This window comes from Dermochelys coriacea, chromosome 7 (genome assembly GCF_009764565.3).
Source record: "Dermochelys coriacea isolate rDerCor1 chromosome 7, rDerCor1.pri.v4, whole genome shotgun sequence".
Lineage (NCBI taxonomy): Eukaryota > Metazoa > Chordata > Testudines > Dermochelyidae > Dermochelys > Dermochelys coriacea.
Window position 1 is genome coordinate 114,722,461 of NC_050074.1, and position 16,951 is coordinate 114,739,411.

General features: G+C 41.8%; 1 protein-coding gene across 9 annotated transcripts in view; it reads right to left on the reverse strand.

Moving 5' to 3' along the window:
• The window catches only part of TDRD1 (tudor domain containing 1), a 66,431-nt gene that overhangs the window by 33,195 nt on the left and 16,285 nt on the right, over nt 1–16,951 (reverse strand). For all 9 annotated transcript variants that reach the window (XM_043519010.1, XM_038411596.2, XM_043519004.1 and 6 more), the window contains 4 exons: nt 15,854–15,997; nt 10,427–10,601; nt 7,332–7,418; nt 6,918–7,100 (listed from right to left, as the gene is read on the reverse strand). In XM_043519010.1, coding sequence (XP_043374945.1) covers nt 6,918–7,100; nt 7,332–7,418; nt 10,427–10,601; nt 15,854–15,997 — 589 coding nt within the window. The remainder of the gene's footprint in view (nt 1–6,917; nt 7,101–7,331; nt 7,419–10,426; nt 10,602–15,853; nt 15,998–16,951) is intronic.

Here is a 16,951-nt window from a genome sequence, read left to right on the forward strand (position 1 = left end):
TAGGACATCATCAACTTCGGAGGGTTCAAACCAGTCCAAGCATTCGGACTCCAGTGTGTATGATGCAGGACAGGGGAGTTCTGGTAAGTGCTCATTTTGATTTGATACTGTTTGGTTATATGAGGTAGAGTTGTCCTTTGTTTTGTTATATACTAGAAGTGGGTTAAGGGATAGACATGTACAAGACTAGTAGTCTTTGCATCTGTTTCCCATTCCCATATGCAGCTACTCAGTGGGGGCCCTGCGGAAAAGTGTGTTAATGCACACAGAAATTTCATGGGTATCCTCCAGAGAGATCTCTAGGAAACTTTCCTGGAGGTACTTGCCAATCCTCTGCCAAGGTTCCTTGGCAAAGCTGCTGTGTTTCTTTCCCCACTATAAGAAACTTTGCCACGCCAACCAGCAATCACTAGTGCAGGGACCAAAGGCAAGAAGCATAGGGACCTGGTCTGAAGCCACACGCATGCAGATGCCGCCCCTTTGCATCCTTGTTTATCCTCAGTAGTGAGATATCAGCCTCAATTACCTCCACCTGTGGAAAATGAATTTACAATAATATCCCTAGTTGCTTGCAGCAATTCCCTTAAAAAACAACACCTGGGCCCCTTGCCCCATCTTGGGCCTTCCCCTCCCCACCGTCACAGGCCGAACTGACCATGTTTAGGGCACTTGCCCAACCTGTGTGCTTGCCAAGGGAGAATGAGAAAGAGATGCATTTAACTATTATCATTTAATGCTGTAAGTGCACTCACAATACTGCCTCTGTTTATTGTTTCTTGCGCTTCTGTAGCTGTGCCCTTGAGGGGAACCCCCAACACACCAGTGGGGCGCCTCCGTCTGATAAGGAGGCAACCCAGGAGGAGTAAAGGAGGACACATTTAGGGAGGTGCTCCAATCATCTGACACCACAGATCATGATCACAGAGAGTGGAAAGAGACAATTAACAAAAAATTGAAAATATAGTTAGCCTGGAGAGGAAGCAGGGCCAGGAACGGATGATAAAAAGGATGGAACACCAAATGGAGATGCTGAAGTCCCTGATTGCACTGCTGTCTGAACACATGCATGCTTGCCTCGGCATGCAGCCTATCCAGAACTGCATGCTATGCCCTTCCCCCCCCCCCACATTCCTGACATGTTCCCGGTCCATCGCAGTAGCCCTTTCACTCTACCCCAGCTGGATTTATACACAACTATGAGAGCCTCCATTAAGAGGAGAGTCTTCCTCGGTATCATGTCCCTTACAAGAAACTGAATTCTATTTATTTGTTATTGCTGTTAAATAAAAATGTCTACATTCATAGAAAATGAATCTTTATTTTATTTATTTTTCTCCTATACCTTGCTGCTGGAATTCATACACAGTGGCAATTGTCACATTTCAAATCACACTCAGGAAGCAATCACCAAAAGATTCATTCCAGGTGGCAAGTAAACAAAGCCTGGCTAAATGCCTTTCATGAAAACACATTACTGGAGTTCATTGTCAAAGCCTCCACGATTTGAATAGCCCCCCTCTGAGCTCCTCTCATAGCCCTGGTATCCAACAGCCCTGCTCAAAATCAGCCGATCCAGTAAACATTTCACCCCGGGGAAACTTTTCCCCCTTAGCTTCACAAATATTATGCAGAGTACTATGACCATAGGAATATTTTTCATACTGAGGGCTAACCTGCCATAAAGGCAGCGCCAGCAAACCTTTAATCTGCCAAACACACATTCAATGGTCATTTTGCACCTGTTCAGCCTGTTGTTGAAGTGCTCCTTGCTGCTGCCAAGGTTTCCGGTGTAAGGCTTCATGAGCCATGTGAGAAAGTGATCCTGGGAAACCCAGTGTATCCCTAAGGGCATTTCAATGTCCCCCACTGAATCTTCTGGTCTGGAAAGAAAGTCACTGCTTGCAGCTTTCTATACTGGCAAGGGTTCCTGAAGATGCATGTGTCATGCACGTTCCCTGACCACCCTGCGTTGGTATCAGTGAAACGATCCTGGTGATCCACAAGTGCCTGCAATGCCACAGAGAAGTAGCCCTTTTTCTTGAGGAACTCTGTCACAAGATGGTCTGGGACCAACATCGGGATATACGTGCCATCTATTGTCCCGCTGGATTTAGGGAATTGCACTTCTGCAAAGCCATCCACTATTTCCTGCACATTTCCCAGAGTCTCAGTCCTTCATAGAAGGATGAGATTAATGGCCCTGCACATTTGCGTGACTGCAACCCACATGGTGGACTTCCCAACTCCAAACCGATTCGTGACTGACCAGGAGTGGTCTGGCATTGCCAGGTTCCACACAGCGATCACCCGCGCTTCTTCACCTAGAGACGAGGTCTCATTTTGGTATCCTTATGCTGCAGGGCAGGGACGAGCTCTGCAAAGTTCCAGGAAGCTGGGCTTTGTGCATTGGAAAGTTTTGCAGCCATTGCTCATCATCCCATACCTGCAGAATGATGCGATCCCACCATAACCATTTCCTCCTTCCTGGTCTTCTGTATTACACTTGTGATGATGTGCAATGGGCAAAAGCATAAAGTAAGCCCTTTTGAAACTTTAGTGACAAGGCATCTATGCCTAGGGCTCCTGGCTGCCTTCTTTCTGCAAATTATTGGTGAACCTTCTGGTACATCTTGGATGGAAAGATCTAAAATCAGAATTCCAAAAGGATTCATTGTGAAAACTCCATTCTGCCTGATCAATTTTTCTTCTGCTCAGCCAGTCAGTCTTCACATTATTGGTGCTCTTGATATACAGGACCTTGATAGACCATAGATGGACTTCCATCCACTGCATCACAGATGCTGCTTCCTTTTGTAGATTCTTTGACCTCGTACCCTCCTGATGGTTTATGTATGCTATCGCTGCCATGTGTGCGATTACCAAAATATGACTATTCAGCAATGCTGGGGCCCGTTGTCAAAGAGCATACTTAATTGCCCAGCCTCAGCTCTAGGAAAATGAGTGTTTTTCTTTCATTCTGAGATGGACCATATCCCTTGAGCCACCAACTTCTCAGAGAATGTTTCCCATCCTTCCAGACTGTCATCTGTGATGACATACTGCTTTGATTCTGCCTTGGCCAGATCTCCCTGAAATCTCTCTGGACTCATCCACCAACCTACGGATTTCAACACAAAATGACAAAATGTTCAACTTTCAAGATGGGGAAAAAAATAATCAGAAAATGGTGGGGAAGGGACAGCAGGAATCTCTGGATAATCCTCATATGCATTCTTGCCCAAGTCACTATTCCAATGCAGGACACGACCATCCCTACAGAACACTCAGAGTGCCTACCCATGTCGTCTGATACCTTCTCAGGAGGGTTAACTGCTGAATTGATCTTGTACCATTTTTCAGCTGATAAAGATTTTGTGGGCCTCCGTGTCCATCAACACACCAAGATTAACTAGGTGCTGAGAAGGCTGTTGCAACATTTAGATTTTTGTCTGAGCCACCAAAAGAGACCCCTCCTGGAAGGAGGCTCTGACTAGAATGATATCCAGGAAAGGGTATACCTGTATCCTGTTCTACTTGAGCAAAGCCACCAGAATGGGGACTTTTGTGAGATATAGATGATTGTCTGAAAGGCAGAATTTTGTATAAAAAACAATTGATCCCATGAATGAAGCACAGAAATCTCCTGTGTACCTACTCAACTTGCATATGAAGATAGGCCTCCTTCAAACTGATTGCTGTAAAATAATCCCTCTGTCACATTGCCACCACTATGGACTTTAAAGATCTCCATCTTGACTCTGGCCCTTCTTATGAACTTGTTCAGGTGTTTTAAGTCCAACAATGCTCTGTCCTCCCTGGATCTCTTAGGTACAAAAAACAAGACTGAGTATGTTCAGAGAACATCTCCACCTTGGTAATTATCTTGCCGATTTGCAGAAGCTGATTTATGGCCTTTAGCATATTTTCCTTGTTTGTGGATTTAAGGATACTGGAGAAGGGAGAAAATGAAGACTCAGAATATTTGAAAATTCCATGATGTACCCTTGTCAAAACACATCCAGGATCCATTAGTCTGATATGGAGAAAGATCACTGGTCCCTGAATTTTAATAGTCTACCCGCAGTTGTCACTCGTTGGAATTCTCCAGACTTAGTCAGGCATTGTTTTTAAGTGTTGGAATTTGCATTGCAGGAAGACTGATATCTACCCTTTCAAGGCTTACATTTGCTGTAATCTTGCCTTCCATACTTTCAGTAGCCAAGAAAACGAGATTAATACCTGTAATAAGGTCAGCTATCCCTATACCCAGATTTGGAGTAAGGATGGTTCTGTAAGATCTTTAAGTTATCTGAGGATTCCAGCATCACTTTGTCTCTAACAGCTCTCCAAATAAGCCACCTCCTGAATATTTTGAAGACACTAACATGATTCTGGCTTGTATATTGCCTTTCCAGGCTCATAAACAGGGATGATATCTGGTCACCATGCTGGAGGCCGTGACATGTGCTGAAAACATCAAAGCATCCCTGGTTTCATTGGTTATGAAGGCTGAAGCCATTGAGATTTTCTTTAACTCCAAACCTAACCAAAACAATTTCTGTGTCTTTTTTTTTGGGGGGGGGGGGCACTAACTGCAAAAAACTGTCAGGCCAGGCCAGGACTGTCCTTACACAACATGTTGCTGCAGAAGTAGCCCTGACAGGAAGATGCAGCCTCAAACGTACAGAACAATGGTATTTCAATTCTGCAATTGAATTCTTTTGGGAAAAAAAAAATCCCATTCCATTAGGATACCAGCATCTTAGACTAGCGCTGAAACTGCTCTGACACTTTGGGAAGAGACAAAATCTCCTTTGCTACAGTGTTTGTTGTAGAATTTTTTGATATACCTGGATATTCCTCAGGTTTTTACAGTATTTCCCATTTGGCATTAATTACTTTTTCCAAAAAGATGTGAAGGGCAATGTATAGTTCAGATTATGAACCAGCTGGAAAATATTTTTTTTGTAATTTCTGGACCAATCGTTTTTTCTTCCTTGTAGTATTTGCTAGTGGGCTCATCCAACAAAATACCTGAAGTATCTAATCACCCTTTAACATCTTCTCAAATGATAGTTCGAAAAAGATCCTCTTGCTTTGCTTCATCCTGCTATTTAGATTCTGATTTTAGAGTTCACCTTCCTCCGAAGAAAATCCTGACTTTTGTCTTGACTTTTCTCCTCTGGGATTTGGATTGAACATACTTCCTAGTCTTCTTTTTCTTTGGTGATACCCATGAAGATGGGGATGAAAATAAATTAAATGATGATGAAGATAAAGAAAAATCAGACACAAACAATTCTATTCCTTTTATTATTTTTTTTCTTTCCATGGATCAAAACCTTGTGAGCAGAGTTTTTTGCTCTGGTGATGTGTCAAAGAAACTGCTATTCTCAAAAGAACAGGCCAAGTTTTTTCCTGTATTTCTGTGGTAATTTTTTGAACCCTTTCCCCTCTTTTTTTAAATTTTACTCTTTAGGGGAGGTGGGGATTGGGAATCTGAGTCAGGTGAGGAGTACCGTGAACCTCCTCTGCTAAATGCATCTCTATCTTTTCCCTTTTGAGAGCAGACCAAATGCTAGTAAGGGGATATTAAGCTCCTGCCCAGGGCTCCAAGATAGCAGACTTTGAGGTAATGGTGCTTTTCATACCAAACCCAAGAGCTGCCTAGCCCAAGAGAGAATTTCTTCCCGATGAGATTCCCTTCTTCTTCCCTATATATCTATCTATGCAGAATTCCTGACCTTCCCAGAGGCTAATGGAAGAGACTGAATTTCCTGACACAGATGGGCGGGGTATATGTAATGATGTGACCTGCTTTGCAGGAGGACACATCCCTGAAACAGTCTTACTAGTCACTTCTTGCTCTGCCGGGCCTGCCTACCGTTTCCCTGTGACAGGATGCTGTCCTTTGACGTATCTGCCTCTGGTGGCCAAAGGGCTCTCCATTTTTCCTACATCCTTCAAGACATTTGAAGTCTGGCTGTCAAACTCCGTGCTAGTGGGGAACTAGCTCCTGGGTCAGAATAAGGCCACCAAAACAAGATTTCCAACTCAGAGGATGAGGCAGCTGGAAAACAAGGCACAAACTTATTGCAGGGATGCAGAGCAGGAGGAATAGCCTTAGTCTCCTGCCTTAGTCTCCATCATCCTCATAGCCCGTTACTTGAGTAGTTGGGAGTGGTGCTGTATGAGACAAAGTACATCTTCATATTTTGGGTTTTGTTTTCCCATTCTCTCTTGCAACAGGTGCTGGATTCCACTTCCCTGCCAGTAGCTACTGGAGGCAGAACAAACCCGAAACTAAGGGGAAGGGTCTCTGGAAAGTGGGGCTAGTCCCTCATCTGCCATCCAATCAGCTCTGATTCTGTAGCAGTAGGGGGCAGACAGGCAATGACCAATACTAACAATCTGTGGACTTAGCCATGAGAGAGAACAGAGGCATCAAGCACTCAAACAGCAACTGCTATAAAAGAAACATCACACTGTAAGTAGTAGTTTAGAATCAGTTCAGCATTAAATAATATTTTTTGGGTCAGTTCAACAAATCAAAAAAAAAATCACATTTTTTTGTACAAGTAAGGCAGAAAAAATTATTCTGTCAAGCGGCAACACAAGAAAGCTAAACTCTGTGCCCTAGGATATTGCTGTTTTCAGCCTCTTCCAGACTCATAGGTCCTCAACAGCTATTCTATGCTTCAAGTTGTATGCCACTCTTATTCTAGGGCTCCTAGTTTATTCCCCCAACTCCATTTCCCCTCCTTATGGTCCCACCTTCTTCCCCTGGGACCTTCAGATGCTTTTTATTAAAAAGAAAATATATATATATAAATAAAAATTGTAATATACCATTTTTGCATAAACTATTATGTTAACACTTTTACTTTAGAATGACCTGTATGAATATATTCACTTACGGCCATTATGCATCTGCTGACAGAAAAAATCTTCTGGTGTTTGAATATGGGCAACTACACCAGAAAATGTATCTCCCACGGATACGGAAAAAACCTTTATGGCTAAATCACTATTGTGAACCAGTTTTTCATCTTCAGCTGTTTTTTCTCTTTCTCCCTCAGAATCCTTTTGTAACATAGTACCTGAGGAAATACAAACATGATAGGAGAAGCTATTTTACTGAGTTAATATTCTAATAAGAACACACGCCACATCACAGTCAGTGAATTGAAGCTAGTTCCATTGTCCAGCATCTTAAGTTTGAAACAGAGGACAACCTAACTTCACCATTAACTCCACACCATCCAAAATAGGAGACGATACCGTTCCCAAATTTCAGATTAATCTGTCAAAAGCCTGATTGGTTTACTCACCTGTATCTGGGTTCATTTTCTTAGTTTCTTTCCTCTTTGGACTCAATTCATGCCCAATTTCGAGAAGTATTTTATCTAGGTGTTTCCCTATAATACATATTTATGTAAATTAAACTAATTTACATACAAAGGCAGTCTCAGACAAGTTTTGTAAATCATGTTTTCTGAACGCACTCTCTAAACTACTAACCCTGGAAAATCTGACCTTGACTATGTCTATTTTACTTGTTGGTCAAGCGTCTAGCATGCTGTGGGTGTTGAATAACATTTTTATATAGATATACTAAAAAGGCTCCGAGTAGTTTGACTACTAAGAAGTTTCCTAAAAACACCCATTTCTCAATTACCACCTTGCTAATTTCACTTCACCAAAATATCTATAACAATTGCTACTGAATTTATCATGCTACGACTCGATAGTTAAGGCTGAGTTGCATGTGTCACACCAACCAGGATTCAACCGCTCCAGATCTTCCCCAAACTTACAGCACTTTGAGTACAGAATGAGGCCTGAGAATTTACAAATAAATCCATTAGTTTATGAGTTAATTAAAAACTGGGTCCTTTAAGATCTTCAGTGTCTGTGACAGTCTTCTCTTCGTCCCAAATGAGCAGACCACCACAAATACTTCAAACTCTCAATATAGACAAAAATTCATTTTATTTCATGCACAACCTGTATTTGAAGAAGTTGGATTATAATTAAGCCAAGTTAGTAATGATCGTATTTTATGATTATACGGGCTACTGCCAGGCTCAGATAACTTAAGTGGGGCCACTGTAACTCAATCAGCATTCTTCCTTTATAGCTAATGAAGGGCCAAAATCCCAATAATATGTATGTAAGATCTTGACTACAGTCTCTGTTAAAAAAATCTCTCATAGGCCCAAACTCCATGGCCTGATCTAAGGCATGAGGCCTGGCTAGCAATGGACAATACATGGCTAAGGAAACTGGAAGAAGCAGGAAACAACCCTTATTTGTTCACTATAGATATTATGAGCTGAAACAGCATAACTCGAGGTGGAGAGCAGTAATTGGGTGTCCTTATCATGAGTTACAGGCACACAATGCACTGAGAGGAGCCTCAAAGTCTACTCCCTGGTGCAGGAAGAAGATAACACACTCCCCAAATGCCAACCAGAGTTCAGGGAGAGGCCTAACATGTCAGCATGAGATATGACATCCTCCCTTTCACAGATGAATCCCTCCCTCACAAATGCCAATCATAGTTCACAAAAATGCAAGGGTAAAACCAAATCATTGTTATTGCTGTGTACTCTTCACGATTCTTTTGATTTAAATCCTCCAGAGATATACCTGTGGGCCACATCTGTCTGGAAAGAGCCACCGTCACCCCTATGGACCTGAAATCAGGATTCAACTTACACATTTTAAAAGTAAAATTTTGGGGAATAACACCTGTGTATTAACAACTATGTTAACCTGAGCTATGAGTGAAGCCATTAAGTAATCTTTTAGACTATTAGCTTATTGTGCTAATTTTGTCTTGCTGCCAGAACCTATCCGGGGCTCGGGAACTCCTACCCCGTCGCTTCTCTCCACCCATTGGCATTCTATATAAACTATTGTAATAAATTGTTTAGCAGTGTCTCACTGAGCCTAATAAACAAAGTGAAACTCTGCCAGCGCTGTGCGTAATAAACACTCGTGCTTGGCTCTACACGGTGTCCATTTCTGTTCCTTCAGCTAACAATTCTATTTGATATCATTACTCAATAGTATGAGGAAAACTAGCTATGTGTGTCAAGAGTTCTCACTGGTAAGTTAGCTGGCTCAAATATCACTACTTTTTAAAGGTTCTGTGCCTGCAGGCATAGTATGGACATCTATCTAAATCTATCTAAATCAATCTAAAAGATTAGATGGTACCACTGCCTTAACTTCATGGCACACCAAAGCAGCTGCACAATGGGAAACCCAAAAGAGCAGGTACAATAGAACTCAGCTCTCTCTATCTCCCCTCTTCACATAGCACTGGTTTCACAAAGAGCCCTTAAAACCAATAAATTAATTGCAAGTTTAGGTCCAGATAAACTAGTATCTCTCAGCTATTATAGTAATGCAAGGCTGGATTTACAGCTGCTTAACTGGCCAATGCACTCTGGCTGCTTCATTCTACCCTTCTCCACTGAGGACTTTGTCCTTAACATGTAAATATTTAAGATTGGTATTATGTCTTCAAATAATTAGAAATATCACACACTAGCATTTTGGGGGGACTTCTTGTTTAGTTTTTATGTTAGTTTAGTATGTAATTTTAAATACATTTTTTAAAAACTAAAGAAATTCCCAGGAGGGGGAAAAAAAAAAACAAACAAAAAAAACCCCAAAAAACCTCTTAGAAGCTGGGTTTGAGGTCGAGAGTATGTGCCAGTAATTTAAGGATAAAAAGTTTTCAAAACCATGCATTACAAACTCAGGAAATTCAAAAATTAAATGAATAATTAAAAGAAATCCAAATACGTTAAGGTAAGAAACGCACAGTTTAGGGTCCCAAACAACCTTAAGTCTGCCCTATAGTGATGACTTGAGGGGAAATCTGATAGGTCTTTGAGAATCCATGTAATGTACGCTAGGACCACAAAAACTAAGATGCTTTAGTCACAGCCATATTATTACTGTATAACATCACTACAGGGCAGAGATACAGTTGTGCCTGGAAAAGGCAACTACCTCAAACTAAACAGTGTGAAAAAAATTACAGTAAGAAAGAATGTAAGGAAATAACCCCAAGTCACTACATGCCAGTAGACAAAAGCTCTATAAAGACTAGCACCATATGGGAAGAAAATTATCATCCAGACTTTAAGTGATCTTATTAAAGGTTCACTATTAAAGAATTTAAGTTTATAAAGGTAGTCAACAAAGCATGAGATTAAGCCAATCAAGACACAACTTTTCAAAACAAGATCTCTCTATTGCAGCTATTCAAATTTCTAAGACTAGAAAACTAAACATTTTAGATAAAAAGCGTGCGATCTCATTTCTGTAAAACGCTTTAAGGGAACAGAAATGAGAATCACAACTGACAATTTTAAGATATGTCCCTGAACAATCAAACCCATCTTACCAGAACCTGGCAGGACAACATCTACAGCGAAACAAGTCATCATCTCCTCCTGTAATAGGTCAACAACAGTCACCGAACAGTACTGTCCCATGAGCAGAGGAGTAATAATGTTAGCACAGTCTTTGTTCCATTCTCCTTGTTTTGGAACAACATTAGCAACACAACACTTAATGGCCTGAAAGAGAAAACCAAAAAGAATACATTTTTTAAGAAAATAAAATTAGAGCCTGCAAAATCTTTGGTTTTCAAGAAATATAGTCACTGGTTCTTATTTTTGTTTTTGCACTCAAGTCCATATTAACAATTCAAGCTATTTACATAAGGTCCTACGGTTACAGGGGAACTAAGGGACAATATATTGAATTCTTGTTCCTGTTCTTCCCCTGCCTCCACTGTTATCCTCATTCATTGTGACATACAGAATGGTTACATACCCTACAATAAGTGCAGATGTGTCAAGACCTATTGTCCATATATACTCCACTTCTGGTTTGCACATGTACCCCATGTGCAAGACTGCCCTTGTGTTCCCCCCACCCCCATCCTTCAGTTCTTTCACAGACACAGAAGCCAACTGCTATAGAACTCCACAGGAGAAGGGAGGGAGAGGGGGCAGTGGAATAGATATATGGACAACATCTCAAAGAGCCAGTTACTCTAGAGCATACAACTGTTCTCTCTAAACGACTGTCAATATGTATTCCACTTTTGGTGACTAACAAGCAGTGACCTAGTATAAAGGAAGTAAGTGCTCAGAAAGTCTACTTAAATAAAGGCTGCAGGACAGATCTGATAAAGTGGGTTTCAGATCTTGATACCCCAACGAGGCTGTGTAACGTGAAAAATATGTAAATGTGTGGACTGATCCCAGAGTAGCCACTCTGTGGATTTCAGATAGGTATGCATCTTAGGGAAGCCGCAGAAGCTGCCTGAGTTCCAGTGGAGTGGGCTCTTACCTGCATGGGTGGATCTGATCTTGTTAGCTCATAGCATACCCTAATGCAATTAGATACCCACACACTTAGCTTTTGGGTAGATCTTGCCTGAACTTTCATCCTAACTGCGAATGCTACAAATAGTCTCAGGGAGTCTGAAAGGTTTGATCCTGTCAAGGTAAAATGAAAGAGCCCTACAAACACCAAATGTGTACTTTCTAGCTTCTCTTTATAGTGGGACTTAAGAAAACAAGCAGATAAATCATCTGATTTAAATGGAAGGCTACCACTCAGGAAAAAACAAAATTAGCATGAGGCCTTAGGGTACTTTGTCCTAACGGAACACACTAAGACGGAAAAGACAAGAGAGCCTGAATTTCAAACTTTAAAACAGATGTTATAGCCACTTCAGTTATGTCTGCACAGCAGCTAGGAGGTGCAAATCCTAGCACAGGCAGACATTCACATGCAAGCTCTGCTCAAGTTAGCATGCTAAAAATAGCAGCATGGCTGTGTTGGCACAGGTGTTGGCTGTGGCTGTGTTGGCTGGCTTGGGCTAGCTGCCAGAGTACATATCCATGGGGTCTGGTGAGAGTGTATGCAGGCAGCTAGCCTAAGTCACCACCCAGGTTGTACATTCATACTGGGTTTTTACACCTCCTAGCTGCTGTGTAGGCATACAAGGCCCTCTTCAGAGATGGATGATAGAGTGAGCAAGAATGAGCATGATGAGAGGGATGCAAAAGGGAAAAGGAGAGGTCTCTGGGACTGGGGGGAAATAAGAGCCTTAAGGAACCTAGCGACTGTGGGGAAGGAGAATATGGTGTGACCCCGGAGGGAGGGAATGTTGAGCTGATATTGCTCAGTGTACTCCTGTGGAGCTGACTGATAGCCCTGAGTTAGTTAGTGAGAGTGCATTATCCACAATGGAAAGAATAGGAGTCTTTAGAGAACATAGATGGCATTGTTCCGCCCAAACAGGACATCTTTTCCACTTGGCTGCTTATATTAGTCTAGTAGAGTCTTTTCTGAACTAGCGTGCTCCGACCTCCATAGAGCAGCTTCTCTCCATGATGATTAGCAAGCCAGCATCTGCCCTGTCAAGTGCAACAAAGCTGGGTCCAGATGTAGAAAGTGTCCTTCATTCTGGGAGATGATAGTTAAGAGATGGGGATATCTGTGGCTGGGTGGACAAGTTCATGAGGTCCCAGTACCAGAACTGTCTGGGCTGGTTTTAATACGATGATCACTGCTGAATCCTACAATGTGGTTTCTGAAAACCCTCAGTATTAATGGTATCAGTGGATAAGCCTAAGTTATTCCTGGAGTCCACAAGTTGAGGAAAGTATTTGTCAGAGAACCTGGCTCAGACCCTCCCCTTTGAGCAAAACAGCTGACATTAACCTTTGAGGCAAACAGAGTCAGGTGACCCCATTTTCAGAAAGATGTTCTTGATGACAGAGTCCATGACAATCCATTTGTGGTTTGCTTGTGAACTGTCTGTGGAGATGGTCCTAGGACATTTTATAATTCTGGCAGAAGCAGAGATATTGGAATGATCTGGTGGCAAATGCACCAGTTCCAAAAACAAACAGTTTCCTGGCAAAGAGGGAATGATCCTCCCTGTCTTACAAAACATTACTACATTGCTATTGTATTGAGAGCTGTGACGTGGACTGTCAAACCCCAGAGTGGGAAAGGATATCTCTGAATGCTAGACCCATAGCTCTGATTTCTGATCTTAAGATTCCAGCATTAAAACTCTAAAGCCTAGAATGTCTTGAGTCAGCATGAAGCGATTAACAGCTACAGCATAGTTGAAAGCTTTTTGTTTAGAATATCTTAAGGTGCAAACATTACTGGGATTCACTGTTTGTTACCATCTACTTTAAGTTCAGAGTAATTTTTGGCCTTTTTAAAAAATAACATGGCTTTATGAATGACAATTGTATGACAGCATAGGTTATCAGCAAGTATATTTATATGATGATGAGTCTCACCGGAAATCCAGAGGTCTTGGGTCTGAAGATATCCCAGGTGAGTTCTCCACCCAAACACGGAAGCATGTGTCATGAGCATCTTGGTAGGAAGCTACGGGCAAAACAGTACTCCCCTTGCACATCTGGAAAGGGCGCTTCCCCCAATTTAAATAAAAGAGAGCTTCTCAAGGAACCTATACTTGAAGTTTTGAGGGGAAAGAAGGAAGGAAGGAGTGGACTTTTTATTTAGGGGTGCATATTTTGCCATCCCTGTGAAAAACTGCCCAAATGTGGCCAAGTTTTAAGTTTCTGGGGGAAAAAGTCACAGCCTTTTATACATATCCAGAAGAAACTTCAGATTTTTGCAGCTAAAAATCTCCACAATTTCATCCACATTGGGTATGCTCAACAGTGCTGATGAACCACATGGGTATCAATATGATGCAAAGAGATGGAATTTGTTTTTCCAGTTTGCTTTTTAAAAAAAATCTAGGAAATTACACACACAAAGCCATTTTAAAAGAATGTTAAGGTTGTAAAGTCAAGCGCCCAAAAGAACGGAAACACCAGAATTAAGATGGCTTTTGCAATTTTAATTTAGTCTTATTTTATATATGTATTATAACAGTCCTTATTTATGATCACATCCCATTTTGCCCCACAGGATTCCTACTTCATTCAATGGACAGAGTGGACCTGCTCTAAGGATACAGAGCTGCGTAGTAAAGGAGACTGAAAATCATGAAACAATCTCTGTGAAGATGACCCAGGAGCTTTGGGCAAAGACCGACTGATGTCTCCTAGTTCCATGACACTGTGGAAGTCAGTCGCTGTGTCTTGTCACAGCTTTCCTTAAATTAACTCCAAAGGCTGGGATGCTAGCAGTGAACCACACACAGAAAAAGTCTGGCACAAAGGTAGAAGAGGCATAGCTAAAACCCAGAGCTTCATGAGCAAGTCAGAACTGCCTCAATTTTCAGGAAGAAAGCCAGCCCAAATGTCATGGACATGGGAGAGGACAAGGTCCAAAACACAGCTTAAATAGCCACCTATTTCTCATAGTGTATGTGTTAGGTGTATAGGGATAGAGCACCAGTTTGAGATCTCAGTATAAATTCTCAAGTGAAAATGAATTTGGTGGACTCATTCCAGGTAGCAAATTAATATTTGTCCAAATACTACAGCCACCACGCAGTATAACATGATTCACAATCTCTAAAGGTTCAAAGAAAAAAATATTTCACTAGTGCTTCAGCATTAGGTGAGATGTGTGGGTGACAGTATGATGGCAAAATTAGCTGGTTTATCTGAGCTTCAACAAGCACTGTTTGGAGAAGATTCTAGTGTCTAGCCTGCACTGGGTGGCACGTCTTCCATGAAAGGAAATATGCAGAGGCCAAAATTCTCTAATAACTTTTGACAAATTTTCAATTACCAAACTTTCAACACTTCACAAAACCGTAACTTTGAATTACTAACAGTAACTGAATCATTATTAGAGATACAATTCTGTCATGGTGGTCACCACTGTCATGAAACCCAGGAATTCTGCCATTTACATCACAACTCCACCATGAAAGCTCACTACTGTCACAGAACCATGAATTATGCCATTTATCCTGCTGCCATGCATTACCATCACATTAGTTCACTTTGATCTAGTCCTCTTTGAATGCCACCGCCCCCAGCAATCTCCCCCAGCTCACTCAATCACAACACCCTCCCCCCCAGTCTCTTCAATCCCTGACCCCCCTCTGATCCCAGTCTCCATCCCCCCTCCAGTTTGTCACTGGAGGAAGAGTGATCAGGATAAGATGCAGCGGGCTTGAGTTGATCTCTGCAGAGAAACTGGCCAGGGCACTGGACAGCACCGCCCTCTTCCTGCTAGGACGAAGGGGCTTCTCTCCAGACTAGGGCCTTGGGGCCTGGGAGCTGCCAAGTGAAGCACTTCGCCCAGGTAGCAGGTCCCAGCAACCAGCTAGGGAGGGAGATGGGAAAAGGGGGAAGAAATCAAGGTCTAGGGGACCTACAAGAAGGAAAGAAGGTAGAAAATGGGAGCTGCTGCTACAGGGAACCCAGCCCTGCCCTTCTAGGAGCTCTACACTGAGTGGAAGAGAGGACAGGGCAGACCCCCCCCCCACCATAATTCAAGCACTGATTAACAATTAGTTGGTTCAATCTGATCTAGTCCTGTTTCAGAGAGGACTATATCAAAACAAGCTAACTGCTAATGCATGGCAGCTGGGTGTACAAGGTTGCCATGACCATACAGTGAAATTTTTTTTTTTTTTTTTTTTTTTTTTTTTTTACTGTGACTATGCCATGAATTATGTGTAATTTTACCATGACAACATCATACCAAACTACCCTTGCAATATTATCTTTTAATAAAATGTTGTGGTAACTGCAATTAAAGCATGCCACTAGAAATACTGATTTAACTGACAACTGTTCGTTTAAATACAACTTTTGCTTACCCAACTAGCTATTAGAAATTAAAAAGAAATACTCACACAGGGAGGAAACAGTTCCATGTCTTTGTGGAGTGGTTTAATCCAATCTAGTGGAACATTTTCTCCATTGCCATAATCGATATATAACACTTGTGCTTTCTTCTGCAAGATATCCACCTTTTTTACCAGTACTCTGTTCCAGGTCTACACGTGAACAAATGATATTCTGGATGTAAAAACACAACTACATACACATTATATTCTCCACAAAAGGAATAATTTCAGGAATTACTTTTACTCCATCAAGTTGGCAACAAAGTAACAAATATTGATCAGTTCTGAAGTAACTCAACTGAACCAAAGACTCGTTGTACAGCAATAGTTTTGGGCAAAAGTCATCTGAAAAAGAATTAGTACTGTCACCAAGACACGGTTGATTTCAAAGCACAAAACATTCAGGATTCACAGCAAGTCTGCTCCAAAGAAATTTCCACCTCCTCCCTCCGCCCCCAACACAGACACCATATATCATTACAATGCTTCTAACAGCTTAAGAGTCTGGTAGCGTTGCGGGAAAAGACGAGGGGGAAAGAAGAAAGTATAGAAGATGACAAGGGGGGAAAATAAGTTGTTTTACTAAGGGCAGGTCTTCATTTACCCGCCGATCCGGTGGGTGTGATCGATCGGGGACCGATTTATCGTGTCATCTAAACACGCTAAATCGATCCCCAAATGTGCTCCTCATTGACTCAGGAACTCTACCTTGTGAGAGTCGGAAGAGGAGTTGATGGGGGAGTGGCAGCGGTCGACTCGCCACCTTCCTCACGGACAGATAAGTCGACCTAAGATACGCCCACTTCAGCTACGCTATTCGTGTAGCTGAAGTTGCATATCTTAGGTCAACCCCCCCACAAGTGTAGACCAGGGCTAACAACAAAACTGCTGTCAGGAAAATCAGGCCACACCCCAGGTAAGAATCAGAAGTAAATGGGGAGGGGTCAAATGACCTGCACTAAGGTTAAAAAAATTGAGATATAACTCTTATTTGCAGGTTGTCCTGTTGTACCAGTACTAAGATACCCTAAGCAAGTCAAAATACCAACCACGATGGACTATGTTTAAAAGAAAATTAACTTAATAAAGAACTTAAGGAAAATA